This window comes from Archocentrus centrarchus, chromosome 11 (genome assembly GCF_007364275.1).
Source record: "Archocentrus centrarchus isolate MPI-CPG fArcCen1 chromosome 11, fArcCen1, whole genome shotgun sequence".
NCBI classification, from domain to species: Eukaryota; Metazoa; Chordata; class Actinopteri; order Cichliformes; family Cichlidae; genus Archocentrus; species Archocentrus centrarchus.
This window is the reverse complement of record NC_044356.1, coordinates 21,084,343-21,105,775: the sequence shown is the minus strand read 5'-3', so window position 1 is coordinate 21,105,775 and position 21,433 is coordinate 21,084,343. Positions and strand designations below refer to the sequence as shown.

General features: G+C 39.9%; 1 protein-coding gene across 1 annotated transcript in view; it reads right to left on the bottom strand.

Annotated features, from left to right (window-relative positions):
* vps50 (VPS50 subunit of EARP/GARPII complex) overlaps positions 1 to 21,433 on the bottom strand; it is a 111,039-nt gene that overhangs the window by 21,535 nt on the left and 68,071 nt on the right. Inside the window, exons 19-22 of the mRNA XM_030741611.1 lie at positions 20,218 to 20,336; positions 17,929 to 18,035; positions 16,677 to 16,798; positions 11,843 to 11,923 (exon numbers count right to left, since the gene is read on the bottom strand). Coding sequence (XP_030597471.1) covers positions 11,843 to 11,923; positions 16,677 to 16,798; positions 17,929 to 18,035; positions 20,218 to 20,336 — 429 coding nt within the window. The remainder of the gene's footprint in view (positions 1 to 11,842; positions 11,924 to 16,676; positions 16,799 to 17,928; positions 18,036 to 20,217; positions 20,337 to 21,433) is intronic.

The window sequence follows — 21,433 nt, the reverse complement described above, 5'->3', positions numbered from 1 at the left end:
AGTCTAGACCATTTTGTCACAATAATCATTGTTTGCACTCCACCTACATACAGTAGGCCAGCTCTACAATAACTATGGCAGGAGTGGGCTGAGCCCATCAGTAAGGGCGTCTTGCCCACCCAATCAGACTTTAAGAAAAATATTTTTTGTTTTTGTTCAGCCAATATCAAGAGCCATAGAACATATGACCATACTAACTTTTAACTGTGTGGTCACCCTAAAGTTCGCATACAAGTCTCACACTGCATGTCCTCTTAACATGATCTGTATTACATACAAATGTAATGCAGATGAAGCAGACAAGACAGCTGTTCAACCATGTACAGTACTCAGGTCAGGCAGCAAGTACACACAAATGACCCTGCGCAATTAAAAAAAAAAAAACATAAATCACATACTCTAATGGATATCAAACTAAACTGTGCAAATGAGTCAGTTGTTTTTGGCATTTTTATTCCATTTTATAGTTCTCGCTTACCAGTTGGAGCAGCTTTTATGCTGGTTACATGCTAACATGTTTAACATAAATAAAATTACTCACCTGTCCTGCTTGCTAAAATCAGTCACTGCTTCCGTTATATGCGTTTGAGATTTTCCCTTATTTGTAATTTTTCAAAATAGCTGCAGGATGCTAAGGAAAGAATCTGTGTGCATGCATTAGCTTTTCAATTTGATGTGTCATGGTGTTAAAATGTCATCATTTTCTCGTGTCCTATTATGGAGTCTGCCTCTCTCCAAACTCCAAAATAATGTCAGCTGCTCTTTTAGAGAGTAAATGTGCAGATCCCTGCAGGGATTGCTGTTCTTCAGCCTGTGAGAAACTATCACAGAGCTGCTACATGCCGGCTGGAACAAATTACTGTTCTAAAGATTAGTTTAGTCAAGATTTTATATATTATGCTTATTTTTGTCAGGGATTATGTATAAAAATCAGTCATCTCAGAGGAAGAAGATACCATCATTTGAACAGGGACCGAAACCAGCAACCCGTGGGATACTTGTCGGCTGCTCTAACTTCAGGTCTTTGTCTCGCTCAAGTTACTCACTTATTATTTCTAGGTGCCCACCCTAACACAGCAGGCTAGAACCAGCCCTGCCATCTACAATTAGGCTGCCTACATATCAGGCAGCTGAAGAGATGCAGACTTACATGACTCATCTTACAACACTGCTCACAAACACTGGATTGTGAACGACTTACCAAAGGCACAATCTGTCATCTGCATGCAAATCCTCACCAAACATTTTAAAACATCTATCCCACGTCAAATAATTTATTGCTGTGTTGTTGTGTATGCAAGAAAAAGTGAAATGTTATTCAAAGTGTTAAAAATATTCCTTAGAAAAGCAATATTTGTAAAACCACAGCATGTAATAGGCAAAGATTTCTTAATTAGGTAAACTAAAGAAGCATACACTCTTCAGTACTGATGTAAAGAAAGAATAAGGACTCCACTTATGATCTCAGCTACAAAAACAACAAAAAGAGCAAAAAAAAAAAAAAAAGAGCTGGAAATTTGTCAAATTAACTTTAGAGAAAGTTATTCAATACACATTCTTCAGCTCAATTAAATTAATCTACTGTAGATGAACAGGCTGTTTGATTAATGAGCGTTGAATATTTTCATCTAACAGTCTGGGCAATCTACGCAATTATTTAAATGATTTTAATCAGGACAACTGTAGCAGGAGGTCTTTGTTGATAACAAAATAATTAAGAACTCCTCTGGACTTGCACCTGAAGGAAATGTGACCTTGGTTAACTTGTCTGGTTCAGACACAAACCAACAACAGAAAACAAGGAAACACATGAGATTCTGAGATCACCAACCATTAACAGTCTGATAGATGTTCACCGCTAATATAATCAGCAGTATGTCACAGTCTTACGTGTCACTCTGGAATGTTGCCTAAAGGTCGTCAAACTAACACACCTAAATATGAGCTCTTCAGTGTTACTTCACTGTGGAGAATGATGTTCAATATTTAGGTTGTTTTTGAACTCTACTGAAAGTGGAATGATTTCAAGCTAACTTAAAATCTCAGTCACAAAAAAAAAAATTGGTTATTTTAGCTCATTGCTAGGTGACTGGTGGACAAAATGAATAATTGTAAAATATAAATGAGATGTTACTGTTGTGAGATTAAAACAATATGGATGCAGATGCATAAAGGCAAAAAAAAAATCAGGTAATTTTTTTCCTGTCACAAGGAGGCTGCCAGGCAATCTGATGGTGTCATAAAATACCATGCATAGTTGAAGTTTTGCAGATATAAATTACGTGTGACTATCATGAAATAAACATTACACAATATGGTGCTATAACTACATAAAAAAGGTAATTTTATCCTGTTGACTGGTGGCTGCTGGGCAACATGATGGCATCCTAATATCTGATATAGATGTGGACCTTCAGGGACCTAAGATGCACTTGTGTGCCAAGTTTGGTTACTCAGCTCCGCATCATGAAGGAGGAGTTGGCAGACAAAGAAACAAACACACAGACAGAGATTACAGTAAGATGTGCTGGAGCCTACGGTTCTCATGCAACCAGAATGAACTCTCAGTCATCTTTTACTCGGTTTAACAGTTTGAAATAAACATTTTTGCTTTCTTTTAAAATGTTTCCAAGAAACTCAAATCATCTGTTCTGAACTTAGTATGTGGACACGACAATGTGGGCATGAGTAAGGTTACAATGAGCTGGCAGCTCTCATTAGAAATCCACATTCACCTTCTTATTTGAAAACAACATTTACTCATGATTTTTAGCTTTAACTTCTAATAGCATCATTAAAGATGCTCTATGACAGCACAGATAATCAGCAGTAAATGAGCCCTTTCATTACCACCAGCTCAGCACAACACTTTATATAGTTTACTGAGCCTGCACCTAAAATAATTAAAGTTCACCAGTGAGATGTGAACAAAAATCTTAATTCTTCATATTATAGAAAAAAGAAATATCTAAGTGAGTGTCTCAATGCTTAGTATAATCTCAAGCAACACAATGGGGCCAAAAAGAAGGACTGGAGGGAGAGAACAATTCCTTTCTTTGTGAGCTCACCGTGTTTTAATTATCTGTCTGGCACGGGCACTTTGAAGTGGCCTTGAGTTAATGAAGCATTTTAAAACCTCTTACACTAAACGATGAGGGGGAAAAAAAAACTTCCCTCTGACACTTTTTCCTTTTGTTAGTTTGTCCCTGGATAAATCTTAACAAAAGAAAGAGGCGAAGCATACTTAAGTAATTCAAACCTTTGACTTATGAGATGTTGATATGATTCTTATTAACTAAAGATGCTTTTTTTTTTTTACTCAAACATCAATTTGGTACAGGCACTATATGATTTCCCAAAGCCAAAACTGAGGCCTTAAAAATTGCTTGTTTTCATCTTCACTTTCCTATTACTGAAGACAAAGATGCACAAATCTGAAGACCCGAGTATTCATCATTCTACAATAAAACAAGTGGTCTACAGATGAAAGAAATTCAGGAGTTTTACTGCTTTCCCTGGAATGAGCAGCAAGAGCTCCGCTTGCAGTTCTAAGAGGTCCAAACAAACCTGAGAAGGGCAGCAGCAAAATATTAACAAATCTTTCGAATTGGTAAAACTTGGTGTTGCTAGTGCTAAAAAGCAAAGTATCTAACAGAGGTGGAAGAGTAGAGCAGCTGAAATCCTACATCAAGGAGCAGTTTGCCTCCTCAGTTCTCAAAAACCTACAAAAGTTGGTATCAAACTCAAGCCCGGATAGGAAAAATACATGCACGTACAGTACACACAGAAAAAAAACTAGGAAAACTCATAACATGAAAATAATCAACAGCTCGCACGCTGCAGAACCACAGTTTTACCAGTTATTGCATCTTGGTAGTGTAACGTTTCGAACACACCTGCTCTTCATTAAATGAAATTCAGCATAATTTCTACAAAAAACACTAAGTTTCAACATTCAATATGTTCTTTGTACTTTTTCAATAAGTGTAGCTTAAGTTGAAATGATCTGGAAATCATTACATCATTGCATTGAGAATAAAATCCTAGAAATTCCAAAGGTTTCAAAGTTTTCTTGCAAAAGTTCAAAAAGAAAAGACTCCCGTTGCTTAAGCATAAATGTCAAAGTTATGATAATGACACTGAACTTAGCTAACATCCACTAGTCAAAAAAAACCAGCTTGCCTAAATCTCCACCATCCTTGAGGACCTTAGTATTCTCTGCAGAGACAAACAGGCAAAAAGTTTTGCTTCTGCCTACGAGGTATTAATATCCCAATTGTTTCCCCATGTGGACCAACGAAATCATTAAACATGAAGACATCGAGCATCAAAGTCAGGCAAGGTTGTGTAATGATTGGATATTGAGCAATGACAAGAAAACTTATAAAAACTGAACATCCGGGGAGAGAAATCAGATAAAAAGCAAAGTTTTGAGAAAAAACAGAGATGAGGGAGAAGCTGGATAACTTTTAGTCCCTGGTGTTTTTCTTCTAACAGATCAAAGATGAGAGGGCTAAGATATTTAACCAACTGAAATTTATTCTTAATGATGACAAACAATTGTGTCTACATATGTTTGTGTTTGTGTGTTGTAAAAATCCTGCTGTGTTTTATTATATCCACATGGGACATATCACTGTCTTTCTAAAATGCCTTAGAGGGTCAAGTGTCAATAAAGCCTTCTATCGACCAGGATGAAAAGTTATTCTCAGAAAAATACTGAATTTTGCCAGGGGAAACATTTTACCAGCCTCCACTTATCTCATATTTGCAATTCCAACTTAACGTTGCACCCTTACTATTGAACGTCAAAAATAAATAAATAAATAAATCGTCCAAGTGCTTTGTTCTAGCAGTTTCCAAGCAACCCTACAGCAAGTGTGCACCACAGAAACAAATAATAGCTATTGGCTCCCTCGTTTCTAAGATATAGCCACAGCATGCACAGCAGGCAAAGGATTTCACTTGCCTCAACAAATTCTCTGGTTTTCTGGATCAGGGCCCAGCTCTGGCGGATAATCTATTTGATTATTAGGTTTCCCTACATGTCCATTGGATGATTTATTGAGTAGCACAATTTTGGTTCTAAGCTAATTTTGTGGTAGGTACTGGAGACGCTTTGTATCCACAGCTACAGACCCCTGAGAAGATATCGCTCACTAAACAAAAACTAATCCAAAACCCAAAAACATTTACTTCCCTGTTACAACTGTGATTGAAAAAACTAAAATCTGCAGAATCTTGGCATCTAAATGGTCTGCACTCACAGCAGGAACGTCCTGCGTTGAAATTTGCTGGCCAGTCTGGGCTTTCTGTGTCGAGTTTGCATTTTTTTCCCTGTGTCTGCATGGGATCCCTCCATTTACTCTGGTTTCCTCCCGCAGTCCAAAGACATGCATGTTAGGTAAAATGGTGAGTCTAAAATTGGCTGTAGGGTGTATGTCTCTCTGTGTTTACCCTGTGATGGACTGGCAAGGGTGTAGGACAGTTGAGACAGCGCCCACACAACCCTCGATTAGACAGTTTTGCCTTTGAGCTTTTGAACCAACAGCGAATTTTGCAAGATCAGCTTGCAAGCCTTTCAGATGATTAAACGTAATTGGTAAAGATGTTAATTTGTGTTTGAAGACAAAAGAGCATGATAACTTTTAAATGATATTCCCCAGAAAAAAAAATATCCACAAACTGAAAGGTTCAGAAAACCCTGACAACTTTGTAATTCTGTAATAACGGTTGTCATGAAGGAAGCTTCACGCTGGGAGCTGAAAAGCGATCTCTCAGTTGAAGTGTCTCAATCTACTGTGATTGACTGCTTACTCCTCTCCAATCCATTCCATAGAGATTTATGGACAAGTGGAATGGACTGGCTGCCAGGCAATTACTGTCAAGTGGATCCTATTGCACCTCTTTGTCACTCTAATACTTGAAATTTGGTTCTCATTAGATGAATGTCAAATGGAATTAGGGCCTTAATTTATTTTGTGTGACATTGCCCAGCCTCTCTAAGCCGATCTATGACAACTTCTTTTCCCACAGCTACTGGTCTCTTCACCTTCTTTGGGATAACAAAACCACCATGTTAGAGGAAGAAAAAGCTTTGCTTGACACTCTTTGGCTCAGAAAGCTAGACACGAATCAAAGAGGACCTATGATGCTGATTTCCAGCTCTATATCCTTAGACCTTAAGACAGTAGCTTTACATGATTCATAATTCAAAATGATCCTTATTTATATTATACTGGACCTTAGTGCTGGCCATCAGTTTATCCATTTACTGAAAGGAAAAAAAAACATGTAGCTCTCCTCCTGTTAAACCTACCCTCTATTTAAACCAGCTTTCCTCTGTTGGCTGCTCCTCACAAACAAAAGATTTGAAAAGTGGGGATTCAATGTGCTCTGATTACAGATATCTGCTTACTGATATCATACAGAGTCTCAAGGCTAGTAAAACCTCACTGAAAATGAGTATTTTGAGGAGTTGGAAGCCTGAACTTTTGGCTCAAAGAGATTATTGTACATATGCTGATCTCATCATTTGAAACTTTGGCCAAATCTAATATGAGAATCCACATTCTAAAAATGTATATGACAAAAAAATAAATAAATAAAAAAACTAAGGAAAAGCATAACAGGGGTACTTAAACCAAAATAAAGTCTGTGGAGCTGGTGTTGGGAGTAGAGATATTGCAGAATACAAATCAAAAGATTTAACCTGAAGTGCAGAATTTTGTTTATCACCATGTGCGTCACGGTGGGAGATGTGATGATGGGTTGGCAGAAGTTGACAAGACATTTCAGACAGGAATCTGTGTTACTGTATCCGGGGGAGAAAATACTGTCTCCTCATCACAGCGGAGGAGCATGACCTGCAGCTGGGCCTATCAATAAAGTGTGTGTGCGCATTCAACCAAATCTCCAACAAAATGTCAATTCTTGCAATATCCTGACAGCTACAGTATAAATAGTAACACCATGGTGCTTAATTATGATCTGCAATCCTTGTCACATGGCACTCCTCTCTGGATTATTGCACCATTAACAGAGTGAGACAGGAAGCCACAACAAAGAGACCAGCATGGACAATGACGTGCCCTCATGAGAGAACTAATGACTGGGTTCAAGTATGCAGTCTGTGTGTGTGTGTTTCATGACATATAACTTGCAAGTGTGCCAAGCCAGTGTAACGAACCACAAAAACAACACAGGCTTAGCGATTGTTACTCTGATACTGGTAGACAGATATGAAGAGTCTGAAAAATGGGTTGGACAGTATTCAGTGTTGTAAAATCCTCAGTAGTACTACAGTAGTGCTATAAATCTGTAGATATGATCATTTGCTTGTTGAAGTTAAGACTGTCCTGGTATGTTTTTCTCATTTAGTGTTTTGTGTCTTAAGACTGAGACTGATAACAGATATTTGGTGATTTAAAAAGCCGATAATCCGATATATAGGCTGGAATTTTTTTTTATTTCAGAAACATTACTGATGTCCCTAACATTTATTATGTGTGGTTATTTATTTGTTTACATTCTGTCTAACTGCTAGGATCAACTGGTTGTTTTTTTTTAGTGTTCCAAATGTGTGTTGCCAACAGGGAAGTTGCAGAGTTCCCTCTCGTGGACAAACTCTGCAAAATTAACACTTATAACATGATTAAAGGATGTTATTTGCCTTTAAAATTTTTATTTATTGGCTGCTATAAATGCTGATATGGACAGATCAGCAAACAGCTAATATTGGCTAATAATATCAATCGGGTGCTAGTCAGTGCATATTTTTCATGCACTTTTCTACAGGCCAGCTTACTGCCAAATTAGTGGTGCCAGGACAGAAATCACAGGCATTCTCACTGTAGTTTCAGTGCCAAGCTTGAAATAAACCCAAGTCCCACTCAACTCCAAAGTTGAGTACCCCATAAACAAGCTTATGAACATGCAAAGATACATCTAATCAATGCATCACGATTGAAGGTAGATCTCAGCAACTCTAAGGCTGAAATCAAACAGGAAAAAAGGGGAAATCAAACATAATTTTCAAGCTGAATGAGCTTTCCTTCCTCCCTAGATCAATGTGAGAAGCGAAACTGAATACAGAGTCTTGTGTACTCAGTCAGAAGCACCAATAAACTGTAGGACAACAGGCAGTTGTTTGTGCTCAGAGCTGAGAGGCATGTAATCTCTGGTACACAGCTGCTGAAGAGAAGGAGATGATAGGACAAACAGATAAGATGGAATGATAAAAACTGAAACACGTGACAGTGAAACAGTCGCACAAATAAGTAAGATAAACCAACTGACTGAAAGATGAAGAACTGTTGGTTTGCGTAGGGAGAGAAGTAAAAGGTTAGCCAACCCGGGGGTGGCTTTCCTATCATTTCAATGCAAAAGGCAAGCCTTCATCAGCTCTCTTCACAATGTTGCCTGCAGCAACGGCTCTCAACAGCTGTCACAGCTGAACCTTCTGGCAGCATTAATATGGCTACTGATGGGGTTCATGACATTATTCTGATATGGTGCAGTCGTCTAACCTGCCCCAAGCAGTATCACCAAAGGAGGTGAATTTTTGCAAGTGAGAATTTTAAGCAGATGATAATTTTACACAGCAGCCAATTCATTTTCAATGAAATAGACAGTGCATGTGATTAAACGTTATATAACAAGTGTTTTGTGCAATACAGCAGCGCATCTCTCCCACTCATTCTCCCTAGCTGCCCAACCTTTCAAACACTTTAAACAGAAGTCCACAGTGAGTGGAATTGAAACAAAAAGTGTTAAAGCCAGACTACTGGCAGGGTTTCAGAAAGGTAATCAAGAAAATGAGAGGTAGAGAAATAGAACATAAACTAGGAGGTGATCTTTTACTTTCCCCATGGAGTCCTAATTTAAGCTGAAGACACACTGTACCTGAAACCAGATGAGATGGAATCTCACTGGTGCCCATATGGGACTCGGAGTCATTACAAGCACATTGGTTTTGGAATCAGACAGTTGCGATGGCAAATCAGGGGAACAAAACCGCAAGGATTCGGCAGCCCAATTGACATGCAGTGTGCAATTAACTTTATAATATGTTTACAAATGAGGTCTTCCCTGTCACAATCTCTGGAGCGTGTGGGTTTGTGCATTTGTACGCAGGTAGAATAGTTTCTGTACGCTACAGAAATATATCAGCACGTTCACTGTGAAGTTCAGTTACCAATCATTAAGAAAGAAGGATTCATAGTCTGTAGCCCCCCTCATCTAAGAGATCCATGGAAAAAAATGCAGCAACTAATGGACAATAGTATGTTAACTCTGGACTGTGTGCCTGTGATATTTATGTGTGCAGGTCATAATGTAAAACATAGAAGAGTAAAAGGAAAGCAAGATGGAAAAGAAGAAAAAAATAGGGAGTGCTGTGTTAGTTTGGAAAATAGGGCATTTTTCCAACATCAAATGATTTATTAAGATGAGCTAAAATAGTTTTGCATGAGAAAAGATGGACTAAAAGCATCTGCCACTACACTGGAGAAAGGATAGGTGTAGTTACAGAGCCCGACTGTGTTGTTCCTCCATGGTGGTTGGAAACAGCTCTTAATCAGGGACAAAGGGATGTGATTTTGCTTACCTAAAATATGAATGTGCATCAATGTGCTTTTCCGTTAGCACACTTTTGTCATCTGAGAGAATTCATGCTGTCACAGAAACTTAAATGCTTCAGTTCAATTCAACTCAGTTCTGTTTTTCTCTTATTCTCTCCCCTCATACTTTGTCTGTTTGTCTGAGCCCATTTGATCAGCTGAGAGTTGAGCATATCACCCGCAGCCTGTCTGATATTTGAAAACAGCCCACAGTTTACTCAGAAAAATACTTAGGTGTAAATAGTCGCTACTGGGCCCCCTGAGGGTAGAAAACATATGGCAGCACACAGCAATTTAAGGTTTAGATAATTCATTATTCTTCTCTGGGATTTTTTTTTTCTGCCTTCATGATTCATAACTCTGTTTTGCTTTTTGTTTTCTTCTTCTCTTCCTACCACCTCCAAACTGTGAAACTACAGAGATTACAAGCAAGTAGCCAGAAAAAGGCCATTATGGGACCTTGTGAAACAAAGCAATAATGTGCGGCTAACTGTTAAGGGAAGAGAAAAGTGCAACAGCCACTGTTTGCAAAGGTAAAAAGATTTGAAGTTATTTTTAAAAGCAAAATCCTGAAGTGACAGCTGATGGTTTCCCCTTTTGCGTGCAACCAAAGCCTTCACAAAACCAAATGATCAATAGCATATGTACTAGAAGCAGACTACAAACAGAAACCAAGCAATTTATAGTACAGAAAACCTTGCCTCTGGTCTACAGATTCAGCTTATTCTTATTCACAAGTAAACAGAGATGACCACAGTAAGAAATATGTATGAAAAACTATATCTCTTTACATAAATACACACTTACTAGCACCTACAAACAAGCAGCTACCTATTGCAACAACATGCCTGACATACCACCTACTTCTGGTTACTTGAGTTTCCAAAAGCACAGTGGGAGGCAGAGCTGTCAACGCTCCACACTGGTGGGAGAAGTTCCAACTTTGGGTTTAGCTGGCAGTCACCTACTGTAAGGTGTAAAACTTTACTTTTCAATAAGGGTCATAGTGAAGGTTGGCTCAAGTGATCCAGAACCTTCCCTCAGCTTTGCTGTTTAGGTTGCTAGGGGGACCTCTCATGAAGTACTAAACACATCTACTCTACTTCAGCATGGCAAGAAAGTCAGGCGGAAGCAGAAGCAAGAGATGACACTTTTATCATAATGTAACAGGAGAGACAGACTGCAGAAAGACAGAATATCAGGCAAAAAGTGGACTGCACCACACTAATTGTCACTATGTATTATTACAGCAAGGAGCAGCAGTAGAGAGCCTTAATGGAATAACACACACATCCACCCTGGCCTGCCCATTTAAACAGAGGGAGGGGTACATGACCACCAGCCAGATAATGATGACCCATAATGCATTTTGTGACGCTGGCTGTGGGCTCTCTAAACAATAAGACCACATATACAGCATGGTCAGTACAGACAAAATGGATGGCCAAAAACTAAAGGGAGCAGCATTAAGAGGAAAGAGGTGCATAAAGATGGGGGGGGACATAGAGCAGAAATGGTGTGTTAGTGTCAGAAAATGAGACAGGCAATGAGATAATGCGCACTGGTAAAAGAGGCCTCTCCGGGAACCGGTGCCTTATCTTGGTGTAGGGGTTTGTGTGTACCAGTGATCCCAAGGGCTATGGTGTTCAGGGTCTCCCAAGGCGACTTGGTCCTGGGTGAGGGACAAGACAAAGAGCTCAAGGGATCAGGGATACCAGGGTCCCAGTGCCAGGCCTGGGGAGGGTGCTCGACAGAGAGCACCTGGTGGCTGTGTTTTAGCCTGTGGGGGCCGGCTGGGCGCAGCCCAAAGACGTGACATGAGCATACTCTCCTTTAGACCCACCATCCGCAGGAGGTGCCATAGGGGTTGGTTACAGTGTGTGTCAGGTGGAGTAGAGCTGCTCAAAAGACACTAGTTGAGGTGGTTCGGGTCTCTGACTAGGATGCCTCCTGGGCGCCTCTTGGGTGAGGTGTTCCTGGCATGTCCTATGGCGAGGAGGCCCCAGGGCAGACCCAGGACACACTGGAGAGAATATATCTCTCGGCTTGCCTGGGCTTCCCCTGGACAACCTGGAGGACCTGGGTGGGGAGTGGGTTTCTCTATTTAGGCTCCTGCCAGTGCGATCCACCCCGGATAAGTGTAAGAGGATGGATGGATGGAAAGAGAAAGAAAGAGTGAACAGAAGAGAAGTTAAAAGAGGAAGAGCGAGATGCAGTCTTACCATATCAATGAGGCTCTCCTGGATCCGGTTCAGTGTGGTTCTCAGTCTGCTGCTGATAAGGCCCAGACCTGATGACTCATACTGTAGAATACACACACACACACACACACACACACACACAGACAGTGAGTGTTTGAAATGTGTATAAATATCTTACTCTATAAGAACACACACTTCAGCAGAGTGTAAAATCACACTCACACTAGAAAGTTTGCTCTCATCTCACATAGTCAGAGACAAGAGAATCTTCACTTTCTGCTTCTAGCCAACTCTAATCTTAAAGAGGGAGGAGTAGTTGGGAAGACCCAACATCAAAATCAGACAATCACACTGACAACAGTACGTGACAGATGAGAGTTCACAAAAAAATGCAGTGGAGAGGGTGAAAGCACAGAAATCTGAACATCTAAATGCTTCTGAAATCACTCTGATGTGCTCGATGTCACTTGTGAAAGCAAATCGCACACATCTTAAGGTCTTCAAAACAGCCACACCACACACGTCGTCTAGTCCTTTGGATTCTCAAAGCAGCACAACCCTGAGGTGGTTGTAACACTCCAGGTTGTACTCTTACCAAGCAGGCCGGGCCCACAACCCTGGCAGTGCCTGCCTCTCTGCCACCATGAGCTTGCAAAGATGGACTTGGAACAGGCTATGGATGACGAACGGATAGCAAGAAAGGAAAAACAAGAAGCAAAAGCTCAAAATTAAAAAGTAACAGTGGAAGAAGAAGAACACAGCTGGAAACAAAAGAGAAATGCACAAACAAAATAAACATGATTAGATTAATGGAAGTAATGAGTGGAATTACTTGTCTGCATTGTTCTGTCCACAAATGTAAAAAGTTTTTCATTTAAGACCAACAAAATACTTTAGTAACTAATAAGCAAATGCTGTTCAGCCATGTGAGGTAAGGGAAAAATAAGACACATGGTAGCTCTGTAAATTGGGACTAATCAGTTCATATTGTGTAGCAGTGTTCTGCAAATGTTGCAACTGGGGAGGTAGTGAGGTGGCACTGAAAAACCTGATACACCTCTCCAGCTCAACATGCCCCTTTAAACCTCTCTGAGCTTAGCAATAGCTCAGAATTAAGTGTTACTGCTGTGTTTGTCCGTACTGTTTTTTATCTAAAAATACAAAGGACCAAATGTTAACAGACCACTTTGATGGTCAATGGGACGCCTTAAAAAAACTCTCAAGCTGACTTTATTGTTTTTAGAAACTTTTTAAACCCACTGAAGGGGAATCAGGAGGAATAATACATTTCTAGTAGTTGGAAACCTCAAATGTGACGTCAGCGTGGGTTTGAAATATATGCAATTTGACCATCTTAATGTCAAGGGTTTGAAAGCAGCGGCCGTTTAGAAGTGACCATTTATTAGGCAGGTAGAAGTAGGAGTGAGTTTTTTTGGACCCTGACCATTTCAACTATTCCTGCTTTAGTTTTCAAAACAGACAGGTGCATGTGGGGGCTGTCTGCTTTCATTGTAGGCCACAGATGACTGTCTGTATTATTGCACACGTACATAGAAGATAAATAAGATCCAGAGTGAGGAGCAGCTAGGAGTTAAGAGTGAAAAATAAACTTTCCCAATCAGTTCTCTCTTTGTCTAACCCCCTTTTTGATTTCAGTCGGCAGCCTTTCATCCCCCGCATCTCTGCCATCGTTTTTTAAAATGAAAATATTCTACTGTCTCTATCAGCCCTCCATCATTCAATTCACAACTCTTTCTGTCCTTTTCTCATGATGGCCCTCTACTGTGTCTACCAAGAGTAGAAACTTAAGTGAAATACACAAGTTTTTCCCCTTGAGGTTCAATTTTCTGCAATTTTCAAACATTAATAATTTTCCCAAAATGTGTTTGCAAATCTGCCTCTGAAAACCTGGTTATTATTGACGGTGGAGAATTTGTGAGCAGAGCATATAATGCATCTTTAGCATGTGTGACACTGTCAATAGTGCAGTTTGCCTTAACAAGGCAAATACACACAGACAAATACACACAGATAATGGGTGTATTTACCCTTTTGAATATTAATGCCATCCATTACTCTTCAAGTGGGGGAATCAAGCAGCCCCATCTTGATTCTAGCCGTGTAAGAAGAGCAGAGCCTATAGGTCAAAACACCAGCGTATGTGACTAGCAATTTCCAGGAGCTTTTTAAAGATTCATGGGGACATTAGCATTAAGCTCTCTGTGGCTCTTCAAGTGAGACCATTAATGAAAATGCTTGGGTTCATGAAGTGACACTTTTGCGGGCTAGAGATACAGTGAATAAATAGTGACAGTAAAGTTACAGATAGATGTAAACAGAGAGGATATGATGGGAAGACACTGAGAGAAACAAGCAGGAGGGATAGAGGACAAGGGAAGCCATGTGAAAGGTGCAGGAAAAAATTAGATTCAGGATTTGGGAAAGTAGGAAAATTTTGGAGGGCAAAAAAAAAATATATATATATATTTTTTATTCACTTCTGCTTATCCTGTTCATGGTCGCGGGGGGGCTGGAGCCTATCGCAGCTGACATAGGGTGAGAGGTAGAGTCACCTTGTACAGGTCACCAGCCTGTTGCAGGGCCAACACAGAGAGACAGACATCCACACTCACATTCATGCTCTCATTCACACCTATGGGCAATTTAGAGTTTCCAATTAACCTAACCCCAGTAAGTGCATGTCTTTGGACTGTGGGAGGAAACTGGAGTACCCGGAGGAAACCCACGCATATTATATATAATTTTTTTTTTATTGTAAGTTTAAGACAAAGTAGGCAGCGGTACGGAGAGATTGGGTCAGAACGTATTCCACATCGGTGACATTGACCCAGTGACAACTTATCAACTCTCAACCTATCTTCATTTCTCCTTGACACATACGCATGCCAATAATCTGAGCTGGAGAGGCCCCCGTGGAGCTTTCATCCTCTTTATCTCTTCCTCCTCGATGGGACAGAAGTCATTTTGTTGCCATCATTATCACATCCCTGAGGGTGATACTGACACAAATGCTGTTTTCGTCCTTCTTTGTGAGGCACAGTATAAATGACATAATAGCCTTTAGATTGAGTGCAAGGACTGGGCTCGCAGACTGCACCCTATCGTTCAGTTTGAAGTTTTACTGTGAGACAGACAGTAATGAGAAAAGATGGAAGCAGTGGTTATTTCACATCTCACTGTATATCATCTAATAAACATAAAAAAAAAAACCCATCTGTAGAAATAATAAATGCAGGCAATCTCCATAAAGCACCTTACTACTGATGCAGCAGAAGTAATATTAAGCAATTTGTGTCAAGAAGTTATATTCTCGAGCTTTGGAAATGAGTATGAAGGTAATTTCACAACAACAGAACATCTACACTGCAACCTGAAACACAGCCAGCATTACAATGAGCAAAAACAAAAACTCTTGATTACTTGTGGGGTTTAGTTACCTGACAAGTTTTTGCACTTTTTTTCCCCCAGTTGAACTTTAAAGATCTGCACATCCTGTCACAGCACCTTGTTCTAGCTCTTCCAGGGGGACACCAAGCCAGCCGAGAGTTGTAATCTCTCCAGCATGTCCTGGGTTTGCTCAGGGGCCTCCTACCCGCCTAACATGACTGACACACTTTAAATGGCTCCTTTCAATGTGGAGGAGTAGTGGTTCTACTCTGAGCCACCAAGCACCTCACCCTATCTCTAAGGGAGAGCTCCACTAACCTTTGGAGGAAGTTTGTTTCTGCTGCTTGTATCAGCTGTCTCATTTTTTCAGAGCTCGTGGCCATAGGTGAGGGTAGGAACGTACATCAGCCAATAAACCAACGGCTGCACTTTCACACTCAGCTCTCTTTTCGCCACAGCAGACTAGTGCAGAGTATATAGCACTGCAGGCACCACACCAGTCTGTCAGTCAATCTCCCACTCTGCTCTCCCCACCACTTGTGAATTAATACTTCCACTTGGGACAGCACCTGACATTGGCAAAAATTTTTTTTTTCCAGCTGAGGACCATGGTCTCAGACTTGAAGGTGCTTGATCTCTTTCCCACAGCATTACACTTGGCTGCAAACTGCCGCAGTGCAAGCTGGAGGTTCCTGCCTGTTTAAGCCAAGAACCACATCACAAAAGCAGAGAAGTGACACGAGGCCCCCAAAGCAGAAACCGTCTGCCGCTTGGCTTCTACTACAAAAACCCAACTTATTTACAGCCTGGAACAAAAAAAAGGTTTTGCTACTCATGGATGGTTCCCTCCCTTCACACCAACTATATGATGGATGAGTTTTGTAATAACTTACCAGTTTGTATTTAATTAAGATTTAAAAGTAGGACGTGGCTGCTTTGACTGAGCAGTGTGACGACAAAGGCAATCATTCACAAGGCCTCTTGGACTTATTTGTGGTGTTTTATCTGATAAAATAATTTGGCTTCCTGTTTGGTCCAGCCTGGAGTCTGTCCTTTAGTTTCAGTGAGTAAAATTTGATCATTTCATTCATCTTGTACTTAGCACTAATTAGCACGCATGCTGCTAATTAGTGCAACATTGTGTTTGTGCTTCGTTGAAGTTGAAAATGTTTATTTAGACTTGTTTTCTAAGGATCAAATAGAGGCTTATAACTTTTTAAACCAGTGGGAATTTTCTTGTACAAATACTCTCTGCAGCCAATAAATGTGAAAATGCCACAATGAGCAAATCAAAAATGGGGTCAATTATAAGGTTTTGCTTCAAGGGTTTTTTGTTTTTTTTTAAGTGTAGCAAGTGTATGAGCTGTATATTGTATTCCACTCATTAGTCTTAAGTATAAACATTCAGTGATAAACAAAACACCACAATGATGAAGAAATACTGTACCATGTCATTGCGTCCAAAGAAAGTATACACAGCGTAAAGGTAGTAGTCGAAGAGCTGTGACACACAGTGGATGACGTCAAAGGCAATTGGCTTCAAAATGTTCATCATCTGCATGTACTTTCCTTTAGGGAAAGGAAACAAAGACAGTTAGAACTGAGTACAATGGAAGCTTTGTGTTGAGTGTTGAGTGTGATATAGAGGGCATCCATGCTATTCTTTAGCACTGTAAAACCAAACAGCAGTTTACAAAGAATGAAACAGTTCTGTTCTTGAGTACATTTTGAAGAAGATTAAAATAGTTAAACTACTATAAGTTAGTCATGGTTGAACCACATCCTTTTAGGGAAGAACTTAAGTGGGAGCATATTGCATTTGCATACAAATCACAAGGATTTAATTTGGCAGAAAAGTAATAAAGGCAATAACTACAGAGGTACAGGGGTGTAACAAGGTTACCATTGACTCAGAACTGATGTATGGAAGAAGAAAAAGAGAAGAAATAAACTCAATCTAGCTGGCTTTGCCACCGAGACAGCACTATTTCTCCCACACTCTCATTTTTCACGCCCCTTCTCTTAAATTCTGCACCAAGAACTCAGGGCGCAATCTAACTCCATCAAAGTCCAGCAGAGACTGAATTAGAAGTGATCGCATGGAATCAAACTCTGCCTTTCTTCTTGCTGCAGGTTTTTCCACGTGGCTCTAAATCAATATTATGTACCGTGTGAAAAAGTACAGTTTGTTTTTTTTACTGCATGTGCAGTAAAGTTTTGAACAGGGAAGAGAAACATTTTCACTGAAAATGAGAATTTGTTCTCAGCTGTTAAACTGTACAAGTCTAAATTCACATAACCACATTTTTCAGCTTCAGACCCCAACACAGGAAAGATAACAATCTCCTCTAACTGCACAAGGCAATGTGAGGTTGCATCACCAGACTCTTTGCCAATGAGGGGTCTTTAAAGCCACATCACATATATATATGTAAGCACTTGTTTGGAAACAGAAGGTCAGAACTCAGGGCGAAGGTTAACCATTATCAGTGTAGCTCAGTCACGCAGACTTGGAGCATGCCAATTGCAATGATTTGCTAGCTAAAATGATGAATAAATGGAACTCTCAGAAGGCCAGAGAGGACACTGTGTCTGGACTCCTCATAAGCAGAGGTTAGTCATCAATGTGTGTGTGCGTGTGTGTGTGTGTGTGTGTGTGTGTGCGTGTGTGTGTGTGTGTGTGTGTTTGCAGGACCCACCAACAAGCCGGATGACGTTGAGGGTGGTGTTGGTGAGAATTGGTGCGTTGGTCTTATTGATGTTGTAGTCTGACTTCTTCTTGCTTCTCATGGTCTCTCGGGGCACACTGATGCATGCAGGAGGTGGGGAGAGAGAAAGCAGGTCAGAATCATGAGAAAAGAGACTTGCTAATATGTGTCAACATCATTAATCCCTTGAAATGATAGGGCCAAGTTCAAAGCCTTCAGTGTGGGTCACAGTTCTTGTAATTGATCAATCAGAACCCATTTCACAACACAGGAAATGGGACCCTAGTGGTAAAGTCTCTGAACTGGTGATCCTGGAGCTCCAGACCCTGACACGAAGCTCTCCAAGCCATATTAGCCAGCAATGATTACATGGGCAGAAATCATTACATGGTCTCTCTCATTTCTGGATGACTATGCGACTCATTAAATAATTAAGTAGTAGTAATTCCTGCTTATAAGAACAGGAAATAAGAATTTTTCCCCTGTTAAATCCAGAACTGAATTTAAAATCCTTCTTCTCACATAAAAGATGTTGAATAATCAGGCCCAGTCTTACCTCATAGTTCTGTATCACCCCAATAGAGCACCTTACTCTCAGACTGCCGGCTTACTTGTGGTTCCTATGTTATTTAAAAGTAGAATGGGAGGCAGAGCCTTCAGCTTTCAGGCCCCTCTTCTATGGAACCAGCTCCCAGTTTGGATTTGGGAGACAGACACCCTCTCTATTTTTAAGATTAGGCTTAAAACCTTCACTCTCTTCACCACTCTGCATTTAATCATTGGTTATTTTTAATCACTGGCTCTCTTCCACAGCATGTCTTTTGTCCTGTCTCTCTCCCCTCACCCCCAACTGGTCACGACAGATGGCTGCTCCTCCCTGAGCCTGGTTCTGCCAGAGGTTTCTTCCTGTTAAAAGGATGTTTTTCTTTCCCACTGTTGCCAAGTGCTTGGTCGTTTGACTGTTGGGGTTTTCTCTGTATTATTGTGGGGTCTTTACCTTACAATATAAAGCATCTTGAGGTGACTGTTTTTTGTGATCTGGCGCTATATAAATAAAACTGAACTGAATAGTGACTGTGGACTAATGTCAAGTTAATACACAAGGACATGTGGTGATAGCTTAAGGAGAAAAATCTAGCATGTCATATTCATGAAGTAATGAAACTCTGAGTACAAACAAGCCAAAATATTTCATCATACAAGATAGGAAAGGATCATTACAATGGTGCCTCTGTAATGAGCTGCTTATGAATAAGTAATAATATTTTGAGTTTTGATTCCTCTGCAAATCCTGTGAAAATTTTAGATCAACTCTCAGAGTTGCCTAAAAACATAATCTCACCGTAAGTTCTTGGCAGTTCGAGCAGGCTTATCAACAAAGACAGTCCCAACTGAACAGTGACATTAAATTTATAACCCTACCAAGCCGCAGCAAAATGCTGCAGCTAGAAACGAGGTCAACGCAATCAAATTGAGAGAAACACCTAAACTGCTAAAGCTGTAAAATACTACAACACTTAGTGTTTGCACAAATGATAGGGTCTTTAGAATTCAAGCATCCCTGATAATAAAAGAGGCAAAACACAAAACTTTTTCCAGCTGCAATTAAATTCTCTTTCAAATGAAAATTAATGCTTCAACACACTGAGCAGAGAAGTGCATAATTGCTTTCACCATTATTAAATAGCGACTAATTTTAAAGTACGCACCAACTGCATTAGGAGAGGTACAAAAGAAAGATCATTTTTCATGGATATACAACAAGCTTAATGCTGACTTGGCGGGGTTAGGCAGAGGTTGGCCTAAATTGCTGCTGCTGGAGGCATGAAGACTGGCGTAATGCATGACTTCACATCCTTTTAGAACTGCCTTCAAAATGAAAATTCAAGTACAGCTAGTTTTAGCTGGTATAGATAATTAAAATAATTGGTTTACTTTATTTAATATTTCACAGCTAGCAGTGAAAATTCTTTTTATTTGTCAAGAGAAGTGACCCATGTATCAACGTCCAGAGCTGTCTTCAACAGGTGTGATGAGGTGAACAAATAAACCATAATTCTTTTTCCCTCACGTTTCAAGCAAATTTATAAAAAAAAAAAAAAAAATCCAAAAAATTAAACAGCTGGAGTAGAAGTTAAACCAAACAACTCTTTCTGATAGGATTACCAAAAAAGAAGCATAAATCCAGTTATCAAATAGGCTGAACACAGATATAGACAGAAGATCCATGAACTGTCAGGAGATTTCAGACATACTTTCAGAGCTGGACTTAGAACTGACCTCTTTAAAGGAGCATCACCGGTCTGCTCGTCAACATAGTCCTGCTTGAGCTCCTCGGGGACATCGCTGTCACTGTCGTAATCCTGATACACATTTTTTTCCAGCTCGTCTGACTCGTACTTGAGAAACGGCGAAGGGAAAGATGAGATTGAAGTCAGAGGAAAAAGTGTCGGATACAGTGCAAAACAGAAGAGAATACAAGTGGGAAGACAGGTGTGAAAAAGTCTGACTCATTGGGGAAATGTTGTCAATGTTGTTGATCACAAAACACAGCAACAGAGAAGCCACAGAGATTTTAAAAGAACACAAAATATTAACACACTCTTCAAAATAAAAATGGTGTAGACAAAACTGTGTTAAAGGTCCCTGATTATTTGTTGCCTCGTGGGAAATTTAAACAGTTGAAATAACTTGCATACTGGTGAGAGAGCACAAAATTGAGTCACCTCTGACAAGAGAGTTTATAGCAAACCTTCCTGAATTAAAGCAATATTTTCAACATGCTCGGGGAACACAAGCAGCACATATAAAGGATTTCAAGCTTAGGAGCAGCCAAAAACCTAAGGGTTATCCAGGTATGTTACACAGTTCCAGAAGGGCACATTACTTAATAATAGGACATTTAAATCAAGGCAAAGTGCTTTTAATTTCTATTTAATGCAAAACACAGTTTAGAAAATGTGTAAAAAACTACGAGGATTCCAATATTGGAGGACTGGACATTAAAAACTCAAGAAAAGAATTTAGCTGTATCAATTTGCAACTCTTTTCTTACCTTAATCATCAGCCAAGTGCTAGACCAGCAGTTTGTTTTCGATTTAACAGCTTACTTGTTACTTGTTAGACAGTGTGTCAAAGGCCTATAATAATTATGGCACGTTTTGCACGGCTGGACTTAAACCCTTAATAAACAGTTGTTATGACCCTGGTGAGAAGAGCTTGAGGGACGCCAATTATTTCTCAAATCAGCTCACCTCTTTATGAACTTGTCTGGAGTGTGACTCTATAGGCAGGCTTGTTATTTAGCTTACTTATGTAAGTGGGTGTATCTAGCTGGTGAAAATGCACCAATCTATTGAAATAAAGACGCAAAAAGACAAGTGATGTGATTATAACGATGGCCTATAATCAAAATGAACTCTGTGCCATTTCCAACTTACAAACCTGTGACTTAAAGTACTGTAACATTATGACACACTTCAACACAGACAACTTA